This window comes from Parus major, chromosome 1A (genome assembly GCF_001522545.3).
Source record: "Parus major isolate Abel chromosome 1A, Parus_major1.1, whole genome shotgun sequence".
NCBI classification, from domain to species: Eukaryota; Metazoa; Chordata; class Aves; order Passeriformes; family Paridae; genus Parus; species Parus major.
In genome coordinates this window covers 48,999,524-49,018,434 of record NC_031773.1, presented here as the reverse complement: position 1 = coordinate 49,018,434, position 18,911 = coordinate 48,999,524, and the positions used below count along the sequence as shown (strand labels likewise).

The window sequence follows — 18,911 nt, the reverse complement described above, 5'->3', positions numbered from 1 at the left end:
TGCCTGGGGTTTAGTCTCACAAAACCTTGGATTTGAAAGGAATTGATTTAATAACACACATATCCCAAATAGAGGGAAGCTGACTTTCTATTTACTTTTTCTCCTCGTATGGAGCACTTCTCGTCCTGTACCACATGATTCCTTTATCAGGCTCAAGAGCTGAACCCTGAGGCAGGTGACCAGAAGGAGAAAGGGGGAGCAGGCATGTCAGAGCAGAGAAGACCACTTTGGGTTTTACTCTAGCCCTCTTTTGTCATGGAATCGTCAGCAACCTGGCCGAAGTCTGAAGCCTGTTTCTGCCCTCCCCAGCAGGCAGACAAGAGGCCACCTCTGCTGGCATTGATGGCATCAACTGGAAATACCCAGTAGTGCCATCCTCAGGGGTCATACTGGAGGGAGGTAACAGGGCTGGAGACTCTCATGGCCTCAGCAGAGGGAGAACTGATGGGCCTCACAGTCATGGAAGAAAAAATCGTTTCAGAGAGTTTCAGTTCTGGGCCTCTTAAGGAAATCACAGAGCGTCTTGTGATTTAGAGACAAATATGCAAGACAAGGAGAGCTCTAAACCACAGGCTTGGCACTCTGCCTGCATTTTTCCCTCCTCTTTCAGTATAATTACAGTTGAGCCATGTAGTAATTGGGAAACTTTTTCCAAAGGAATCCTTTCACCCAGTGAATCATACTTGCCACAAAGAGAACATGGAGGCAGATAAAAGACATATAGATCCTATGGCTATTGTGATAGAAGCATTTTGCCCCCATTCCCTTCTTCCTCAGGCCCCCATCTGGGTTCAGGGTAGAAGCAAGAGCCAGGCATGGCGTTTTCCCACATAATTTCTTCCCAGCTTTCCATTTCCAAGGCAGCTTCCTCCTGGCTTACTCTGTCCTGCAGCCAAGATGAACTGTACAGTTTTGAGGCTGCCTGTGAGTTCTAGAAAAAGGACTGATTTCCCTCCTTTGGCTCCCATACCTACAAAAGTGTGTGGTAAAGGCTGGGTCAGCAGCTGGGCAGTCTCTGGGGACAGAAAGGACTCGCAGTGCAGTTGGGTGACCCTGGATGCAGCTTCAGTCCTCTGTTACTGGGGTTTCACCTGGACCGCAAAGAGTTTCTGATGCACTATGTTTGCTCAGTAACATTTTTTCTACTCCTGAATTAACTAGAGCTGAAGAGCTCACCACAGACCCTTCCTGCCAAGTCTCGATCCGTATGACCATTTTCCATGTGGGATAAAAGCCTTGGATAATAAAACATTCATTGTAAAACTATTTTCCATTGGATTCATGGCCACAAAGAGCTGGATTTCCTCCTGGAGTGGCCCACAGCCTGCTCAGAAGGGTTGTGTTCAGCATCCTAGAGAGGAGGCTGGGTGAGTGTGGGAGGAGGCAGCTCTGTCTAATAGACCCTCCCTCCTCCCAAAACCAACCCCTGCCACCCTTCCCCATTGGTGCATGGGGTGGAGAAGGGCTGGGACAACTCAGCTCTCCATCTATTTAAAGGCAAGGGAGGGGCTCTGGGAGCTACTTGCGTGGGCCCCTTGCACCTCAGTGGAGAGGAGCGTTACCCTGCAGAGCAGCACCATGTCTTGCGTGAGTAGAGAAAGGGACGGGGCAGCTTTGCTGGAGGTGGGACTGTGCTGGATGGGTGTGAGGGTGCTTGTGCTGGCTTACACATCAGCGCCAGCCTCGGAAGGTCTGCTACAGCTCAGTGCCTGCTGCTGGTGAGGGACGATCCTCCCTGCATCCACTACAGAGCGCTGGCTGCGATTTTATGTTCTGGCAGTAGTGGTTCTTTTTCCCTGTAGGATCCCTTTGGGGCAGTACCTGTGGGGATCCTCGCTGGGATGAGCCCTAAGCTGGGATAACCTGTTTTACTGCAGCTCTACTCTGGAGAAGCTGCTGCAGTAACATTTATTGCTGTCTGAGCATCTTCTCTGGGCAGCCTTGCCACTTGCTTTCTGGCTGAAGTTTTCATGAGTCATTGAATTGTTATTTTTCTCTTTCTTGGAAGGAATGTGCCTTACAGAAGTGTTCTGTGAACGCCAAGGACTACATTCAAATACCTTACGAGTTTAGAGAGGTTATCTTAAGAGCTGATGTCAAGAGTACGGGGCCAGACTCTTCATGGAGTTGCCCAGCAACAGGGGAAGGGGCAAGAGGCACAAACTGAAACACAAGGAGTTATAGTTGGTTATGAGGAAAAACTTCCTCACTGTGAGGGTGACAGACCACTGGAACAGGCTGCCCAGAGAGGTTGTGGAGTCTGCTGCTCAGGAGGTATTCAAAAGCCACCTGGACACGACTCTCTGCGACCTGCTCTACATGAACCTGCTTTAGCAGGGACGTTGGACTTGATATCCAAGATCCCTTCCAGCCTGAGCTATTCTGTGACTGCTAGGGAGATGCTTGTGTTAGAAGAGTGATTGCCCTTCTTTGATTAATTTGCCTTTCATTAGGCTGAGGGTGATTAAGAAGGGGTTGTCCCAAGAGTAAGCTTATTTTTTAAGGTGTGATAGGAAAAGATTTTCAGTGTTCTTGAGGTCTTGGCTCTGCTGTGATAAAAAATGAGTACATATGGGTTTGCCAGGATATTTTGGTCCTCCTAGAGAGAAGGTGGGGGGCAGGTGTCTCTGGGGAGCAGAAAAACATTCTTGCAAATACTGAGCCTACATTAAAAAAAATCCTCAAGCTGTTGGGAGATGGGAAGCAAGGTGTCTGAGTCCTTGGACATGGGCAAGGCTTGAAGTTCAAACACGAGGTAGGGGAGGGGAGTGAAGTCTCCATCCCTGCCATCCATCTCAGACAGGTTTGTGTGGGATGACATGAGACCCGCAAGGCACATGGGTGTGTTTGGGATGGGTGGGTGTGATTGGAGTGTGCAGCTACTTACACTTCACCGCTCTGAAATACAGATATGTTGATGAGAGCAGCAGGAGAAAGATTAGGAAATTGAGCTCCAATCAAATGTACCATGTGACTGGGGAAACTTCTCTGGGATGTCCTTGCTGCAATGCCCTAGGGCAAGGGAGCTTCCCTGTTTCTCCATGGGTCCAAAGCAAAGCTTGTCTTAAAAGGCAGCAGGGAAAGCTGCCAAGTCAGAACAAGTGAGCCAGCAGGTACTGAGCTAATGTCTCTGCTTCCACATTCCCCAGGGACCAGTGTGCACCAACTTGGGTCTCAAGCCTGGCCAGCGCCTCACTGTCAAGGGGAAAATTGCACCAAATGCCAAGAGGTGAGTTGTGCTGAGCTGCCCAGGCATGGCCAAGGCACCACACTGAGTGGTCTGCAAAAAGTGATGGCAAAAGGCCTCTGTCCCTCGGGTAGAAAAGGAGAAGGGGTTAACGCCAGTAGTGCTTCCAGTGAGTCATCACCTAATGCACATTGCAGACACAGTACTGCCATGGGGCTAAGCCAAAGCAGATGTGGAGTTCCAGCTGCACACGCTGGCAGTGACCACATCCTCTCTAGTGCAGGGTAAAGGAAATGGAAGCTGTGACTATACTGAGATTTGGGTTGAGATCGTCTTCTCCACCACATCCTCTCCCCTGCACGAAGATCACCAGGAGTAGGGACACTTATGGTGCTCCAGTGGATTTTCCTCTCACATGATGGTGGGGAAAGAAAGAAGAAAGGTGGTGAGCAGACAGGTGGGCTTAAGTGGAAATGTACCCCTAAATGTGCAGGGACTGGGGTGGCTGGGTTTCCCAGCGGAGCCTCTGCAGCAGCCCCCAGCCCTTGAGCAGGTCTGTGGCTGGGGGGCCCCTTTGCAGGTAAGGTGGAGCAGGTAGCTGCTGTAACTAGCAGAACTAGCGGTGTTCCAGGAAACATGTCCCAGCACTTCCCAGTGCCTTTGAAGTTTGATACTGTCTGATTGAAGCCTCCCAGGCTTTCTCTTGCCAAGCAATATGCCTCTTCTCATCTGGGTAAGAGACCTGAAGGCAAGGTGGACACTAGACTAGGAAACTTCCTCCAACTGCTGTTACAGATACTTTGGGATAGCTAATGACATGGTAAATACTGCAGCTGCCTGCAGGATGGGGAGAAGGCAGTGGCTGTCAGGCAGGATGCAGCATTAGCTAACTGTTCAGGACTGAAAGGAAATCTATGGAAAGCAACTGACTCCTTGGAAATTGGTTTGGGTGTATAATAACTCTGTTCAGGGCACTGTGTACGGAACCATTCTCTTGTTAGAAGCTTGTAGTACTGATTTTATTTTTATTTTTACCTGTATTGATGTCTGCTTTTTGCTTTTTTTTTTTTTTTTTTTTCCTCCTCTGCAGCTTTGTGATGAATCTGGGCAAGGATGCTACCCTCCTTGGACTTCATTTCAATCCCCGTTTTGATGCTCATGGCGATGTGAACACCATCGTGTGCAACTCAAAGAAGGTGGAAGAGTGGGGTGCAGAGCACAGGGAGACTGTCTTTCCTTTCCAGAAGGGGGGCACAGCAGAGGTGAGGCATGCATATGTATATTTATATATATGTATACACACTCTCCATACATGCTCTGGTGAAGGGAGGGTGTTTGGGGCAGGACACCCAGCTGCAAGGACTGTCTCAGGGCTGACTGTACAGAAGGTGGCTGGCTTCTCCTGCTTGGCCAGTGCCACCACTCAGAGCTCTGAGCACTGATGGAGGGTGGGGATCAAACGTGCAAGCTCCATCTGGCTCCAAGATGTTACTGTTGAGCAGAGCAGGGAATGGGCATCTCTTGGGAGCCCAGAATAACACCCCTGCTGTTGGTGAACAGGTTATTCTACTGAGCTTGTTTACCCTGTGAAGCAGAGGGTGGCACAGCAGTGCTCCAGAGGGGAGAGGCTTGAGGAAACTTTCTCTAACTTTTCCATTTGCCTTGCAGATCACTTTTGGTGTCAACCAAAATGATGTGACAGTCCACCTGCCAGGCCACCAGTTCACGTTCCCTAACCGGCTTAACCTCTCTGTCTTTGACTACTTTGATACACAAGGGGACTTCACACTCCAGTCCCTCAGCTGGGAATAACTTCCTCTGACACCTCCATCTCAAAGATACAGAAAAAAACAATCAATAAATAAGAGTTTTGGTGTACTAAGTCTGAAAATCTAATATTTTTAATATTGCAAGTCCTCACGGGTTGGGGCACCTTGCTGGGAGTGGGTGGATAGGGGTAGCCAGTTTTGCTTGAGTACCATAAGTGGATGCAATTGTCCCAGCCTTGGTCCTTGAAAGTCATGGATGGAGAAGAGGATTAAGGCTAAAAGCCTGGGAAGACAGAAGGTTAAAAGTCCAAGGAGAGTTGCAGGAGGAGGTATTGGGGCTAATTGTCACTGGGGGGAGAGTAAAAGCATCCCTTAAGTGAGGTCACCTGCTGTTGAGGTCTAGACTGACACCTTACACTGCCTGAATAAATTAAGTGTACCTAAACTAAGCACTCCTGGCTGACATCAGACAGCACTGAGTGGCTGTGCTAGGTGAGCCTAGTGGGGCATGGAGTGAGGGGAAAGTCCTCAGCTGTGCTAGTTTTGACTGAAGCCTTCTGTAGAGGCTGGTCCTACTCCTGTGTCTGCTTGGGACCTCTTACTGCTACTGACAGTAGAAAAGGTGCCTTGCTGGGTGTGGCAGAGCATGTAGAGGGTTCCTCATTCAAATCCTATCTTCCAGTACCTGCAGGAGCACAAAGAGTTGTGCTGTGGCACATGAGGGCAGTAACGTGGAGGTGTCTGGTTTTACTCTGCCCCTTGCGCTTTGCCTGTTCCATCCAGAGCTGAGGGAGGCAGCAATGCCCAGCTGGAGCGTGGGAGGCCAAGGAGGTGTGCACTATGCTTTTGTTCCCATTTTACTTGGCTCAAATGAACCTGAGTGCTTCTCAGTCTAAACTGAGGCTAGACTCCGAGGAGTCTGAGGGCAGTCAGGCATGTTTGATGTTACTGCATAGCTGCCTCAGGGACTCTCTCAGTCTAATGCTGCCTTGGCACTGCTGTTGAGCATGCTGTGCCTGGTGGGCACAGGAAAGGTGGGATCTGCCCTATCCACAGTGCACAGTAATCACCAGGTCAGTCTGGGATGAAAGACTTGGCCACAAGCAACACAAAGCACTAACAATTTCATGTACTACAGGATTCCCTGCAGGCCTGGCTGGGCTAATTCCTCACATTAAGCAGTTGCAGAGCAGCTGGGGAACAGGGACTTTCCCCTACAGCAGCCCTACCTGCCATTCTTATTTCATAATTCATGAGGCTCCGACAAGTCCTGTGTCCTAGGTACTCATGCAGAGAGAGGCTGGGCTGCTAGGAATTTTGGGTCTGAGGAGGAAGAGAGATGAGAGTTTAGCTGAAAGGTAGGAGCACTTGGGGTGTATGAGCAACTTGAGGCTCTCCAGCTGGATCTCTCTTGAAATCCTGTGTTGCCCAAAGCCCGTCAGCTTTAGATGATCACATCACACCACACTCTTTTTAGGGCTACATCTGTAACTGTAAACATGACATCTAGCATCCTGTGCATAGGCATGACAGGGGGACAGCATAGCTTGGGGGCTCTTCCCATGGGCCGATAAGGATGAAGCTATCCTTTCTGGAGAAAAGAGGTTCAGCAGTATGGAAATGAGCCATGTTAGGCTAGATGGTCTCAAGGCAAGAAACCTGGCTCAGTTTACACAGAGGTACTGACACAGTTTGGCAGACTGGGGTACACTTGGTGGCCCAGAAAACTGGGTATTTCCCTCAACCACAGCAGGGCCATGGTGCTGGTGAGGGTACCATGAACTGTCATGACGGACACAGAGGAGAGCTCTCTCTCCTTGCAGCTTCCTCCACTGGGCTGATCTTTAAAGCTGAGCAAATGTACTGGACTCTCTGGGCTGTACTACAGGGGAATCTCGCAATGCCTCTTAATTGCACTTGGCAATCTTTCTTTAGATTCTTCAAAGATGTTTTTTGCGATGGTTTCTGAAAGAAAGCTTAGTGGTAGCTTTACTACAGGAATATGAACCTTAGTGAGGTCTCCTGCTAGTGTGGCTGTTTCTTGAAGTGACTCACTGTTCTTGTGAAATCTATGACTCACTGTTGTCCTGACTTTGTTATGGCTTGGCCCGTTGCTAGCAAGGAGATGAGGGGTGGCAAAGGTTCCCCAGATATATAATTTAGACATATCGAAGCTGACTGCTCCCTTCCACCCACTCCCCAACCTTGTGCAAGGTGGAGGCTGATGTGTGAGGGCTGAAGGATCTGAGGATGGAGTCAGGATCCCTGAGACAAGCACTCTCCCCACCCAGCTGAGCAGGAGGAGCAGCCACGCAAAGGTGAAAGCACTGCAACAGCATTGATGGAGGACACTGCACGCTGGCATGGAAAGTGACACACTTTTATTTCTCAACATGACCTCAGCCAAAGGTCAGATGTTCCCAGCCTGCTCACCCCTCGCTTTCCCTCACAGACCCCGACAGCTCCATGAAAGCCAGGGGGATGCTGTGGCTTCCCGCAGCCTGCTGAGAGGGTGCTGCAGGCCGTGCTGCGCCCGTCCTGGTGCGGCCATGGCTCCGGCGGTAGCTGCTGGCAAGCAGGGTGTAGAGGAAGGGGTTGACACAGCTGTTGCCATAGGCCAGGCAGGTGACACCGAAGTTAAGGTAGGCCTGGGCAGTGGGGCCGATGCCCAGCCCCTCTCCCTGGTACAGCCCGGCCAGCTGCCAGGCCCAGAAGGGGAGGAAGCAGGCCCAGTAGGCCACCACGATGGCAGAGATCCTGGAGAGGAGCTGCCGGGCAGGGGCCCGGCCGGCTACTGGCAGCCCCAGGCGCCAGGCCGAGGACTGGTACGCCCGGGCCAGGCGGGTGTAGACGATGCCCAGCACGGCACCGGGTGCCAGGACGCTGGTGATGAACAGCACGGTCAGGTAGAGCCGGAAAGCTGATGGCGTCCAGGTGGGGACGCAGATGCGCTTGCGGGGGCCGTCCCCCTCCTGCAGCTGGGTCATCACCATCATGGGGGCCGTGAGCAGGAGCGAGAGGAGCCAGAGGATGGCGCTGGCCAGTTTGCGGTAGGCGTTGCTGGCCCGCCTGGCCCGCAGAGGCCTGGCCACCGCCCAGTACCTCTCCAGGCTCATGGCGGTCAGGAGGAAGATGCTGGCATGCATGGTGAGGAGGTCCAGGCTGAGCAAAAGCCTGCAACCCACATCCCCAAAGAACCAGTCGTGGGCGAAGTAGGTGCAAACCACAAAGGGGATGGTGGAGAGGTACAGGAGGTCAGCCAGGGCAAGGTTGATCATGTAGACTCCCAAGGAACCTGCTGAACAGCCTGCCACCCTGCCAGAGGCCACTGCCACTGTGTAGATGTTCCCCACTGTCCCAGTGAGGCACATGGCCAGCAGCACTGCGCCCAGCGGCCCTGTGACCAGGCTGTCCCCTCCCAGGACATTGCTGTCATCATCCCCACCACTGCTTTCCTCCAAGAAACTGCCACCCTTGGGATCCTCTCTAGGACTTGGGCTGATGAGAGAAGGGTTGTAAGACATCTTTGGGTAAGCTGTGCAAAAGCAAATCAAGCTATCAAAAGACCTGTTCCTTCCCCCTGCCTTCCGCCCTTGCTGTACAGAACATGTCTATCCTTAACAGCAAAGCAGCCAAGGGAAGAATGGGGAGAGTTCATCAGACATAGTCAGGATGCTCCAGAGAAGTCTTTTCCTCACCTCCAGCTGCCCAGTCCATTTTGCTGATGTTGTCCATCACAAACTCTGTCCGGTTGTTCTCCTTAACCATGAAAGAGCCAAGAAAGGGACATTGCCTTTTCCCTCAAGACCAGTACGTGCAAGATAACCTCTGCCAGCCAAGAGGAAATGTCTCTTCTTCACTAGCTCATCCTTTGCTGCTTCTCCAGAGCTTGCTGGGCCCACAGAAACAGTGGATGAACAAGCAGATTTCTGCTCCCAAGTCTGTGTCAGCTCAGCTCAGACAGACTGGAGAGCCCCCAGGAGAGCCCCGCTGAACCAACCCCCTGAGAGCTGCCTTGACCACTGCACAGAGGAATGTGCCTGACTCACAGCTTCACACACCGGTGTGAATACAGGTCCCAATTTATACTGGACTTTTAGCCATTAGCTGAGGAGCCCTTCCTCTTTCTGGCAGACATACTTTCTTCCCCATATCTTCCTGCACCTTTATCCTGCTTCCTTCTTGTTCTTGTTTCCCTTTCTTTTTCCCATTTCACCTTCATGGTTGTCCTCATTTGCGACAGGAGACAACTGAAAGACAAGACTCCATAATATGGCAAGGAGGGTGGAAAGCATCATGCTGTGGCTTTAGAATGGAAACAAGGGCCAGCCCTGGAAGTGCAATAGGCAGGGAGCAGCCACACAGCTCTCCCTAGCCAAGCCAGACTGAAAGAACCTGTCCCCCGCTCCCTCCCAAGGACATCAGGGCCCTTTGAGGTTTGGGTACTGTGGATGTAGTCCCCAGTTTGCAAGCAGGCCCACCAGATTGTAGGACATCTCACATTTTCTCTCCCAGCCCTTTTCCACCTTTGCCTCCAAGTCAGCAACAAGCTCCTGAAGACTCAAAGGACTGGATATTTTAGACTCTGTCTTTCCTTCCTCTCCACAAAGACCATCCTCCCCCTGTAAGCTTTCCCCCTCCTTCCCTCGGAGCCCCAGGAAGCTGCCTCGCCTCAGAGCAGGGAGCAGAAGCCCATTACGTGGCACCACCGCCTTCTAGCGAGGCAGCAGCACACGACACCCATGCCCGGTGCTAGACTGCCCTTTCCTCACTTGCATCTCAGCCTCGCTAGACACAGTGGGACAGAATTTGCGGAGCAGAGACAGACGTGCCATACAACATGTACTCTCTGTTAGTTCAGGGTTTCAGGCCATTCCAGCCACACTGTTTTGCATCATCGGTGTATTAGCTCCATTGTGGCTGAGTCAAATGCCTCAGCAGTGGTAATTCAGCAGCAAACAGGAGGAGGAGGCATCCTATCAGTACTCCCCACACTGTGCAATGAACTTTGGTTTTCAGGGAAATCGTGCTCCAAACTGGGAGAGATCAGGAAAATGCAGTGAAAATATACTTCTAGGTGGATATTTCCATTGCACCATGTTAGCAGGGTGAGTGATGCTTCTTCTCATCCACGAAGTTGATGCTCCCAAAAGCTTGTGGTGGTCTTGGCGCAGTGTGGGGTCCCCAGAGAAGCAGAGGGGCACCATGAGTCTGCCTTTTTGGTTCTGATGGGAATAATCACAGTCCACATGCCCCAGGAAATACAATGAACTGCTATGGCTTTTTGGTTCATCATCTCTGCTTTTTCTTTCCAAAAACCAGCCTCATACTTCAGCAGTTAATAGGTCAGCTAGTTTAGGAAATTAAAATAAATTACAATGTGATTTTTTATTTATGTCTTTAGGAGCTAATTAAAATACTGGTTGTCTCATTATTTCCAGCTAGCTCCCCTTAATACATGAGATACCTTCTCTCACACTGCCTGAATAAAACTGCAAATGCATCAGATACTAGACACCAGCAGAACTCAGCTACTCCTTCCAGCATGTGAAACACAGCTCTCCCAAGAGAGCTTTAAGAGATGAGTGTTAAGACATGAATCATGGGTTGATTTAGTGTTTTAGGCTAACTCTTACTAATAGAGACTTCCCCATTATACTACTGCATACAATGATATGTATGTGTGATATACAAGATAAACATATGCAATGTGCAGGTCAGAATGAAAGTGCCAGGCCTTTGACATACAGAGAATGAGGGAGCAGAGATCCATGTATTACTATATTCAGCATCAACCCTGAAGTAGCAGAGACAGCAGACTCTGAACTCTATACATGCTATCAGCTTCTCCTTGCAAGACCCGACCCCTCTCCATTTTGCCAAGTTTGGCAGCTGATCTTCAGTGGCATGAATACACCTCAGGGTATTTTCCCTAGGGCAGCATTTCACCTCCATCACTTTTTGTTATGTGTGTATATAATGTATACACATACCCAAATGTATATTCACATTATTTTTGAGACGATCTCTTAATCTTCTCTGAAGCATTTGGTGGAAGGTCTGCACACAAACGTCATCTGAAGAAGCTTTCAAGCCCATACATGGCAGAAAGAACAGGCCTCACATTTGGCTGTTAGGTTTCATCTTTTAAGTGACCTTTCTCAACCACTGCACTAACTGATCAAATATCTAGATGTTTCACATCTCTGTCACCAGCAGGTATGATATTTCTTGTAAAGGAACAGTCTCTTTTAGTCCAGCAGCCCCTGTAACCAGCTGGGGTGCCTGACTCCAGCCAGTTTTCTTGCATCAGGTGGGTGGCTGTCTGCAGTTTCATGCAGGAGTGATGCTAGGTCCCACGCCCAACACAGTAAGTGCCAAAGTTTTCAAGGCCTGACTGACAGGCAAGACCTGTCAGCATCCAGCCAGATCACAGCAATTTAACAGGGACAGGCAGTACTGAGGATTCAGATGCACAAAATCTTGCCTTGAAAAGAAGCAGCTTAATCGGGCCCTCAAAACAAAGTGGATATTATATGGGGGCAAAAGTGCTTCAAAGGGTGCTCCAAGAGCACTGTGTTTCTCTGATGTCAATCTCCTCTCCTGTCCTGACAGCAACCCAATAGGACCAGGTAGAGTTGAGTCACAGTGAGATTCCTGAATGGCTTCCTAGGACTTAAACTTGAAGTAGGCTTCAACTGTAGTGAAGAAAAAAGGCGGTACATTAGGGCAATACCCTGAATGGGAGTGGCAGGAGGGAAAGGAAACAGCATCCAGGCACTTACTTGCATATTCCTGTGGTGTCATGGCCTGGTTGATGACACTAGTGAAGGCTCTGATCCACTCCAGCTGGTCAGTCTCTGTCTCACAGGTGAAGAGGTATTCCCGGTCAGGGGTGACAATGGTGATGCCATAGTGCCAAGAGAAGTTGCCCTGTGTCCCTGAAGGCAATCCCTTCTGGACACTATATCCATTCTCTCCACTGCCCACAAATACTTCACCCTTAGCAAAGGCGTCCTGCACATTGGGAGGGAAGGACGGTGATTTATGGAATCTCAGAAGAACAAGAGAATCATTACAGTGCACCTAAGGACAGGAGGAGAGTGTGTGAGGATCAGGGATCTAGCAGCAAAGGTTTTGGAGGTGATCAGGGGATTCAGAAGAGCAGTGAGTCTATGCTCAAAGGCAGTAATGAAAAGGAAAAAATAAGGACATGAACCTCAAGAGGTCTGAGAGAGGAACTGATGCTCTCACCTCTCTGTGTCACCCTCCCATCACCACCTTTACACTGCTGCCCTCCCTGTTCCCATTGTTTACAGGCAGTGAAACAAACACACAAAGCATGTGATGAACCAGAAGGGATAGAAAAGGGAAGACCTGGAGACCATTCATAGCAGCTGGGAAACCTGCAAGACACCCTTACTGCAGAGCACAGACCCAGTTTGCGCTTTGACCCTGCCCTCAGCACCGTTGCCTGCAGCTGCCCGGTGGTCTCATCTCCCTCTCACCAAAGGATCCTTGAAGTACATGAGCCTGCGGTGATCCAGCGTGAACCAGCGCTTCTTGAAAGCCTCCCTCTGCTGTGAAGGGAAGAGGTGACATGTGTGAGGGGACAGTGCCCTCTGCTGCGAGCAGTGCGAATGGATACCCCAAACTCATCCCAACCGCTTGAAGCAAGCCCCTGCCTTAACAGCAACCTCCTCCTCACCCTTTCTGAGCTGAGAGTAAGGGTCAGTATCCAGCTGCTGTCCCCAACTCCTGAACTTCGATGAAGGACCCCAGAGTGGAGACAGAAGAAATCTGGACACTAAATACCTGTAAGGTCACTCACACACAGACACATGCAGAGAGATCTGTCGCTCTGGGAGAAAGCAGGGACTCTGGCTTCATCTACTTTCACATGTGTCCTTCCCCTTCCTTTTATTCTCCCCTCCCTTGGTGCACACACACTGTTCCCACGGGTGTCTAAAGAGTCAGGGGGAATGGGGAAACAGCAGGAGAAAAACATTGAAGTAGGGAAAGCCAGTGGTGCTCTGACAGGCCCCTGTTAGATTTTTTCTACCATAGCAGCTCACCTTGGGACCAGTCTTCTCCATGTACCCCTCCTTCAAGAAGTTTCTCGTCAAACGATTTTTAATCTGACACAATGGCAAGAGTAACATCCACTTAGCTGGGCCTCTTTGCTAGTCATTTCCCTCCCCCACACTTCTATTCCCCCAAATTCAGTCTCTTTCTAAATTTATATTTCCCAAACTGACTAGCTAGGCATCACTTCTGCCTCCAAAATGCCCAGAAACAGCAGAGAGCAGCTGTTTTCTGACCACCACAGGCCCTTTTAAAAACACCTTCTCATCCTTTTATCTTTACCCTGCAATTTCCACTTCCCTACCTGGGGTTGTAACAGTAACTAATGAGCACTTTTATCACAAAAGCAGCAGGAGACTCAGGGCCTTACCTCATTATCGCTAGCAATGGGAAATGCCACCTTCAGGTAATGGAACTGCACAGAGCGGATGGCGTTGAACCAGTCCACTACCTCCTGAGGATGGAACAGGACAGGACAGAAAGCTTAGCTAGGGCAAACAGTGGGCCATCTAAATTCACCTAGCTGCACCCAGCCCTGTGTTAACTACAAACACAGCCAGCTCTCCCTCTGCAGCATCTCCCTCACATGCACACAGCCAGCACGGCTGCCCCATTCCCCACATGCACAGGCAGCACACATTCTATAGAACTCCTCCCACACAAACCAACTCAGCCAGTGCTCCTGCCCTGCTCCCTGCAGCAAAACTCTCTTACAGATACACAAACACAGAGCCAGAACCCCCACCCTATTACCTACAGCAACTCACACACACTCCATCCTACCCATGCTTCATACTATTTAATATCAGCAGCTCCTCAATGCCTTTGCAGTGTTTGATGCTAAAACCAGATACCTTTCCACTTTCATGGTAGACAAATATATTCCTGGTCTTATTGTCTTTGAGATAGGTGATCTGCAGGCCATTGGGGTTCCCAATCTTCTCTGGCTGGAATGTAGCATTGATGACATCTATTTTAACATTGATTTTGGGTTCTTTGCCCTGAAAACAGAAAGGCATTGATCATGCATGAGCAATCCTAGAAGGAAAGAGACCTGAGCTGCTGACTAAGTGGGGTAAGGCAGGGTCAGAGGCCTGATGCAGGTGGAGAACCTTGTACTTGGCCTTTTTAAACCTTCTGAGGTTCATATCAGCCCACTTCTGGAACTTGTCCAGGTTTCTCTGGATGACATGTCCTGCTTCTCCCTACCCTGAGCCATTCCCTCCCTTGCAACAGCATTTTAGCTCTTGCCCCACTCATTTCTGAGAGTTGAATGAGCAGAAAATAGCCCTCCTCAAGACCAACCAGAGAAAAGGTTTTTGCCAACTTGGCCCACAATGGGGTGATGTTGGTTCCAGGAATGGTGCAAGATTACACATCCAGGCAAATGGATAGGAGTTAAGTGAAAGATCAGTCCTTTCCTGAGTAGTGAAGGAAGCACAAAGGGAGAGCATGAGGAAAAGTCACTCTGACAGCAGTAAGAGGACCCTTCTCCTTAGTGACATGTTTTGTTGTCATCCCTGAGTTGGGATGAGCAGGACACTCTCAGAAACATGTGTAAGAAATCAGAACATCTCTGTCACCCCGCTGCTCTGGGTGGAGTACACACTGAGGTGGGAGTTGACCACCATACTCACATCCTGCTTGGTGAAATACTTCAGACATCCCTCTCTCTCAGACAAGAGGAACTTGCGGGGTAGGAACTGCCCGTTGTCTCGACCTCGCTTCCAAAGGATGCCTTCCTTCACCCCTTGGAGCAGAAAAACCACTTATAACAGCATTCCCCCCCAGGCATGGTAGGCATCAGAGAGCTGCATGCAGCCTGGGGCCCCTCTGAGACAAAGAACATGATGGACTATTGCTGAGAATAAACACTTCAGATGTTTCACCTCTGACTTACAACTAAAGATGGTGGTGTTCCCATGTTTGCAGTGCAGATAAGCGCTCACCAAAAGACACTCCCATGTTCTTTCCACCTCCTAGTCCTGCTCCCACTGCTACCTCTGTGTGACAGCTGTCTCCTGTGAACACTAGAGTCTTGGTCCATGCAGACTCTGATGTGGGACCAGAATTCTTCGCACTTGGCTCTCCAGGTTCCAATGCCCTTTGTCACAGGACTGGCTGTGCCATTTCAAGGACAACTGCCATGGTTAGAGAGAGTGGCATGCAGAAGGACAGATATTCCTTATTGTAGATGTCTGTCTCCACCAAGACATCAAATGCCTTTGAAAACTGCCACCTGGTAACACCAGGCTTTTAAGCTACCTGTGGCAGTGCCAGCCTATGTTGTCCACAAGTTAACACCCCCCAAACTATGCCCTGTAAGTACCAGTTTGGTTCTCAGAAGTACATGTGAGATTTGCAACACTGACACCTCATAATGCTCAGAAGTTTCCAGTAAAAGCAACAAACAGGATGTTTTGATGCTGTGTTCTGCTCTTACCATCAGAATATGGCAGCTGTTTTCCCGGCTCAGTAAATTCTTTGCGTTCATATTTGGCCCGTATCCACTGTTCTCTCAGCACTCTATGGAGAGAGGTGACAGGTAGATCAGAAACAAACTAGAGGAATTAGGGGAACAGAGAATTGCCCTTCCCCCTTTTCTTCTGTATGCAGCAACTTACTGGCAGTCATTGAAGGTTGGCTGGTAATAGTAAATAGGGATGTGAGCTTCATATATGGCTTTAGTCACAGCATTCCCATGCTTGGCCAAAAACTGCAGAGTTAGACAGAGAGTTAGTGCCTTGCCTTTGATGCAGACTCGTGTTGGACCTTTTCTTTCCTCACCCACTACAGAGCTGGATGCACATCAAACTCCAATGGAGCATTCTCTTTCCCCTCCATTGCAACATCCCAGCAGTCTGGCTGCAGGAAGGTGGGTCTCAAAGGTCTTATCTACTCTCAGACATTACACTGATTGCACCTGAATCAACAGAGTGCCATAAATGTCACTTCCGTAAGGCTGGGTGCACACACGTCCAGTGGATTTGCTGCCATGCACCACATCTCCTGGAGAGCTCAACAACAGCTCTGCAATGACATCTGGAAGGACATTCCAACCTCTTCCAAAGAGCAACAAGACACAGATTATTTTCTTTGGATCTCCAGAAAATATTTTCAGTCCCCTGAAGGCTAGTGAGTTGAGGGGGCTGTAACAGGGAGAAGACAAGTTCTCATAAGTGCCATTTTTCTCAAGAGATCGTATTATAGCTGGAAACTTCTCGGAGAATGGAATTGTCCAAGATTTTCCCTTTGGACTGCTGAAAACAAGAGACATTGAGGCTGGATAGTCTTGGCAAGTGGAAAACAAATAATCTGAAGCAACAAAGACCCTAAGCCTTAGTAAGATACATTGCAAGAGCTCTACGTTTGCCATAAAGTAACAGGACATGAGGGGACATATAAGGCAAGTGTATCCTCCCTCTCCCAGTGGGTTGTGGGGAATTATCCCTGATTATCATGAGTAGAAAGGAGACTGCTGAAACCAGATTACATTCCAATTCTGTGAGGTCAAAGGACTAATTTTGCCAGGACTAGTGTATAGTGTAGCCCAAACCATCCATGGGGATAAAGATCTCACCTGCACCTGAGCATCATCCCAGTAGTCCATCTTCAGGGATTTGACTTTGCTGATGCTAGGGATGTTGCGGTGAATTCCTGAACAGCTGAGGCATATAAAGACACCCAAAGTAGAGGATGCCCAGTCAGGATCTGAGAATATGGAAAAGGGTATAACTAAAACTGGTGAATATTCCTGGGAGGTATGCCTCACCTGAGAATGTAGTCCTGAGAAACAGGGAGCTGCTGACCACAGTTTCATCAAAGCTGAGTAATTAATACCCAAGGCATGGATGCCAGTCAGGAAAAAAACACAGCTATTAGTCCCTCCTTCCCTGTTCCAATCATTTTCACTACATTTTTAATGACCTCTATCTTGAAAAACTCCAAAGTGGTCTGTGAACTCCCTTTGTGTAAAGGGTCACCCAGACAAAAATGAAACCACCTTTGGGAAAAGATCCCAGGAGTTGTTTAGTGCATCACAGCAAACCCTTAAGCGTGCTTAGCTCAGAAGTGGAAAACATCCTTGAATCTAAAACTCTCCTGGAATAATTAAATAGGGCAAAATGGTATTAATTTGCACAGTCTTAATTTGGCTTGGGTGATACACTCCTTTTGGAGGTGTATGATGGGTGTTTTTAGCAGCACTTGTAGGGCCTCAAACTGGGTACCCCTCTGAGAAGGCAAGCCCTTCAGTAAATGAAATTTCCTAGGCAACTGTGGCAGGCTGTCAGTTCAGAGCTGAGTCATGGCAGAGACAATGCGCTCCTGAATCATGCCTTCTTTCTGGAGAAGTTAGGATTTCACTGGGAGCTTTCCTGTCAGGTCCTGACTGGGCATGACCTTGATTTGCATTTGAGATCTGACATGACTACAACCCACGGTGCTGCAGCTATGCAGCCCCTGCTAATCTGGCACTGCCACATCCCTGTCCTTCCCACGAGTGCTATGGCAGCATCTTCTCCCTCCTCCCCTGGCAACTCTCCTCCAGGGAGAAGAAATGAATACCCAGAGCAATGCCTCCCTCCCCTTTCTCTCCACCCCAGGCTACTGGGCAGTCCAGATAGCCAGCACTGAGTGGCTGCTAGAGATCAGCCCCAGCTCCCTGCTTCCAACTCTTCCACCAGCATCCTTCGGGGACTCACCTGGCTTCCCGCAGTCCGCACACAAAGAGTTCTCTGCTCTTTTCCACACTTCCTTCAGGGCCTTCATGCTCCGCTCGTTTCCTCCAGCCATCACCTCTGAATGGTGTCCCTCCAGGCAGGGCAGGACAGGGCCAGGAGGGCAGCTGCCTGCACCTTATGCACCTGCAGGCCAACCCGCTTCCTTATCCAGGAGAGAAGAAGCTCTGGCAGACAGATGGAAAAGAGGAAGGCAAGAGAACCTAAGGTTAAGGTTAATGGAAAGGGTACCGAGGCCTGTCGGTGCACCTGAGCCGGCTGAGAACAGGCAGGGGCAGAGACTGGAGGCTGAAGTGCACCCAGACTGTGTGAGGAGCGAGGAGGAGGACGAGACCTGCCCCCATGGGCGTGGAGGGAAGTGCAGCAATTAACCACAGAACTGGTTTTTCCGCATTTCTTCTGGTGAAAGGACAGGCCAGGAAAAGAGCGCAGGCAGCAAGCAAGCTGATAAAGGAAAGCTGGCTGTGGACAAGTGACTGCCAGGCTGTGACAGGACTCCTGTCAGGACTCGTCATGCTCTGTGGGCTATGGGGACTGCCCCCACAACACTTCAGAAACTTCTACCGCAGTCAGCTGGCCACCACACAGGCATCACACCCATTTTTAAGGTGAGAACAGGGGAGCAATAAAGGTTCAGGAGCTCAGCCAATGTCACTCTAGGCCATCAGAACACGGCAGTCCTGATGCACCCACCAACTCATGCCAGTACCTCTCTCCACCGCTACAGCAATCTTGGCTGTCCAGCCATATGCTGCGACTTGGACACAGCATCAGAGTCAAGACCCATCTCCACAATTGCCCTACCCGGATAAGAGGAGCAGCGCATGCTAACACCAAGCAATGACAATAGCTTGAAATAAACTCAGAGCTCTATTGAAGAACTGCAGATGTTAACTATTCGGAAGAGTGACATTTATTAAAGAGACGTAGAGGCAAAACACTCTGGAGCGCCAGAACGAGTCTCGGGCTGTGGGATCGGGTGCTACACTGCGGCGTTCTCCGCACAAGGCAGCGCCACAGAATGTTTAGCTGGGAGGAAGCTGCAGAGGAGCGTAGCCCGAGGCTCGCACGCCCGAAGCAGAGCGCAGGCCGGGCTCGGGGCGGGCACAGGCGCACGGCAGGCCCGGGGGC

The 18,911-nt window shown here is 50.0% G+C and overlaps 3 protein-coding genes across 5 annotated transcripts; 1 reads left to right on the top strand and 2 right to left on the bottom strand.

Moving 5' to 3' along the window:
• The first annotated feature begins 1,479 nt into the window (after window positions 1-1,479).
• Window positions 1,480-5,069, top strand: LGALS1 (galectin 1). The gene is made up of 4 exons (XM_015626944.2): window positions 1,480-1,587; window positions 3,150-3,229; window positions 4,278-4,449; window positions 4,856-5,069. The coding sequence occupies exons 1-4, from the start codon at window positions 1,579-1,581 to the stop codon at window positions 4,997-4,999; spliced, it is 405 nt and encodes a 134-aa protein (XP_015482430.1). The 5' UTR covers window positions 1,480-1,578; the 3' UTR covers window positions 5,000-5,069.
• Window positions 5,070-7,320: 2,251 nt separating this feature from the next.
• LOC107204509 (urotensin-2 receptor-like) lies at window positions 7,321-10,204 on the bottom strand. Its single transcript, XM_015627769.3, has one exon. It carries the CDS (start codon window positions 8,478-8,480, stop codon window positions 7,386-7,388), a length of 1,095 nt encoding a protein of 364 aa, XP_015483255.1. The 5' UTR covers window positions 8,481-10,204; the 3' UTR covers window positions 7,321-7,385.
• A 520-nt stretch (window positions 10,205-10,724) lies between these two features.
• On the bottom strand, window positions 10,725-18,903 carry LOC107204507 (arf-GAP with dual PH domain-containing protein 1-like). 3 transcript variants are annotated; one of them, XM_015627766.3, is made up of 12 exons: window positions 18,490-18,903; window positions 17,745-17,947; window positions 16,622-16,752; window positions 15,666-15,757; window positions 15,485-15,567; window positions 14,679-14,791; window positions 13,896-14,042; window positions 13,412-13,495; window positions 13,032-13,094; window positions 12,465-12,536; window positions 11,742-11,973; window positions 10,725-11,654 (listed from the first exon to the last, which is right to left on the bottom strand). In XM_015627766.3, the coding sequence occupies exons 2-12, from the start codon at window positions 17,833-17,835 to the stop codon at window positions 11,626-11,628; spliced, it is 1,137 nt and encodes a 378-aa protein (XP_015483252.1). In that variant the 5' UTR covers window positions 17,836-17,947; window positions 18,490-18,903; the 3' UTR covers window positions 10,725-11,625. The 3 variants fall into 3 exon arrangements, with proteins under 3 accessions (XP_015483252.1, XP_033370265.1, XP_015483254.1); XM_033514374.1 differs by lacking the exon at window positions 12,465-12,536 and having other exon boundaries at window positions 17,745-18,903; XM_015627768.3 differs by lacking the exon at window positions 13,032-13,094 and having other exon boundaries at window positions 17,745-18,903.
• Window positions 18,904-18,911: the final 8 nt, after the last annotated feature.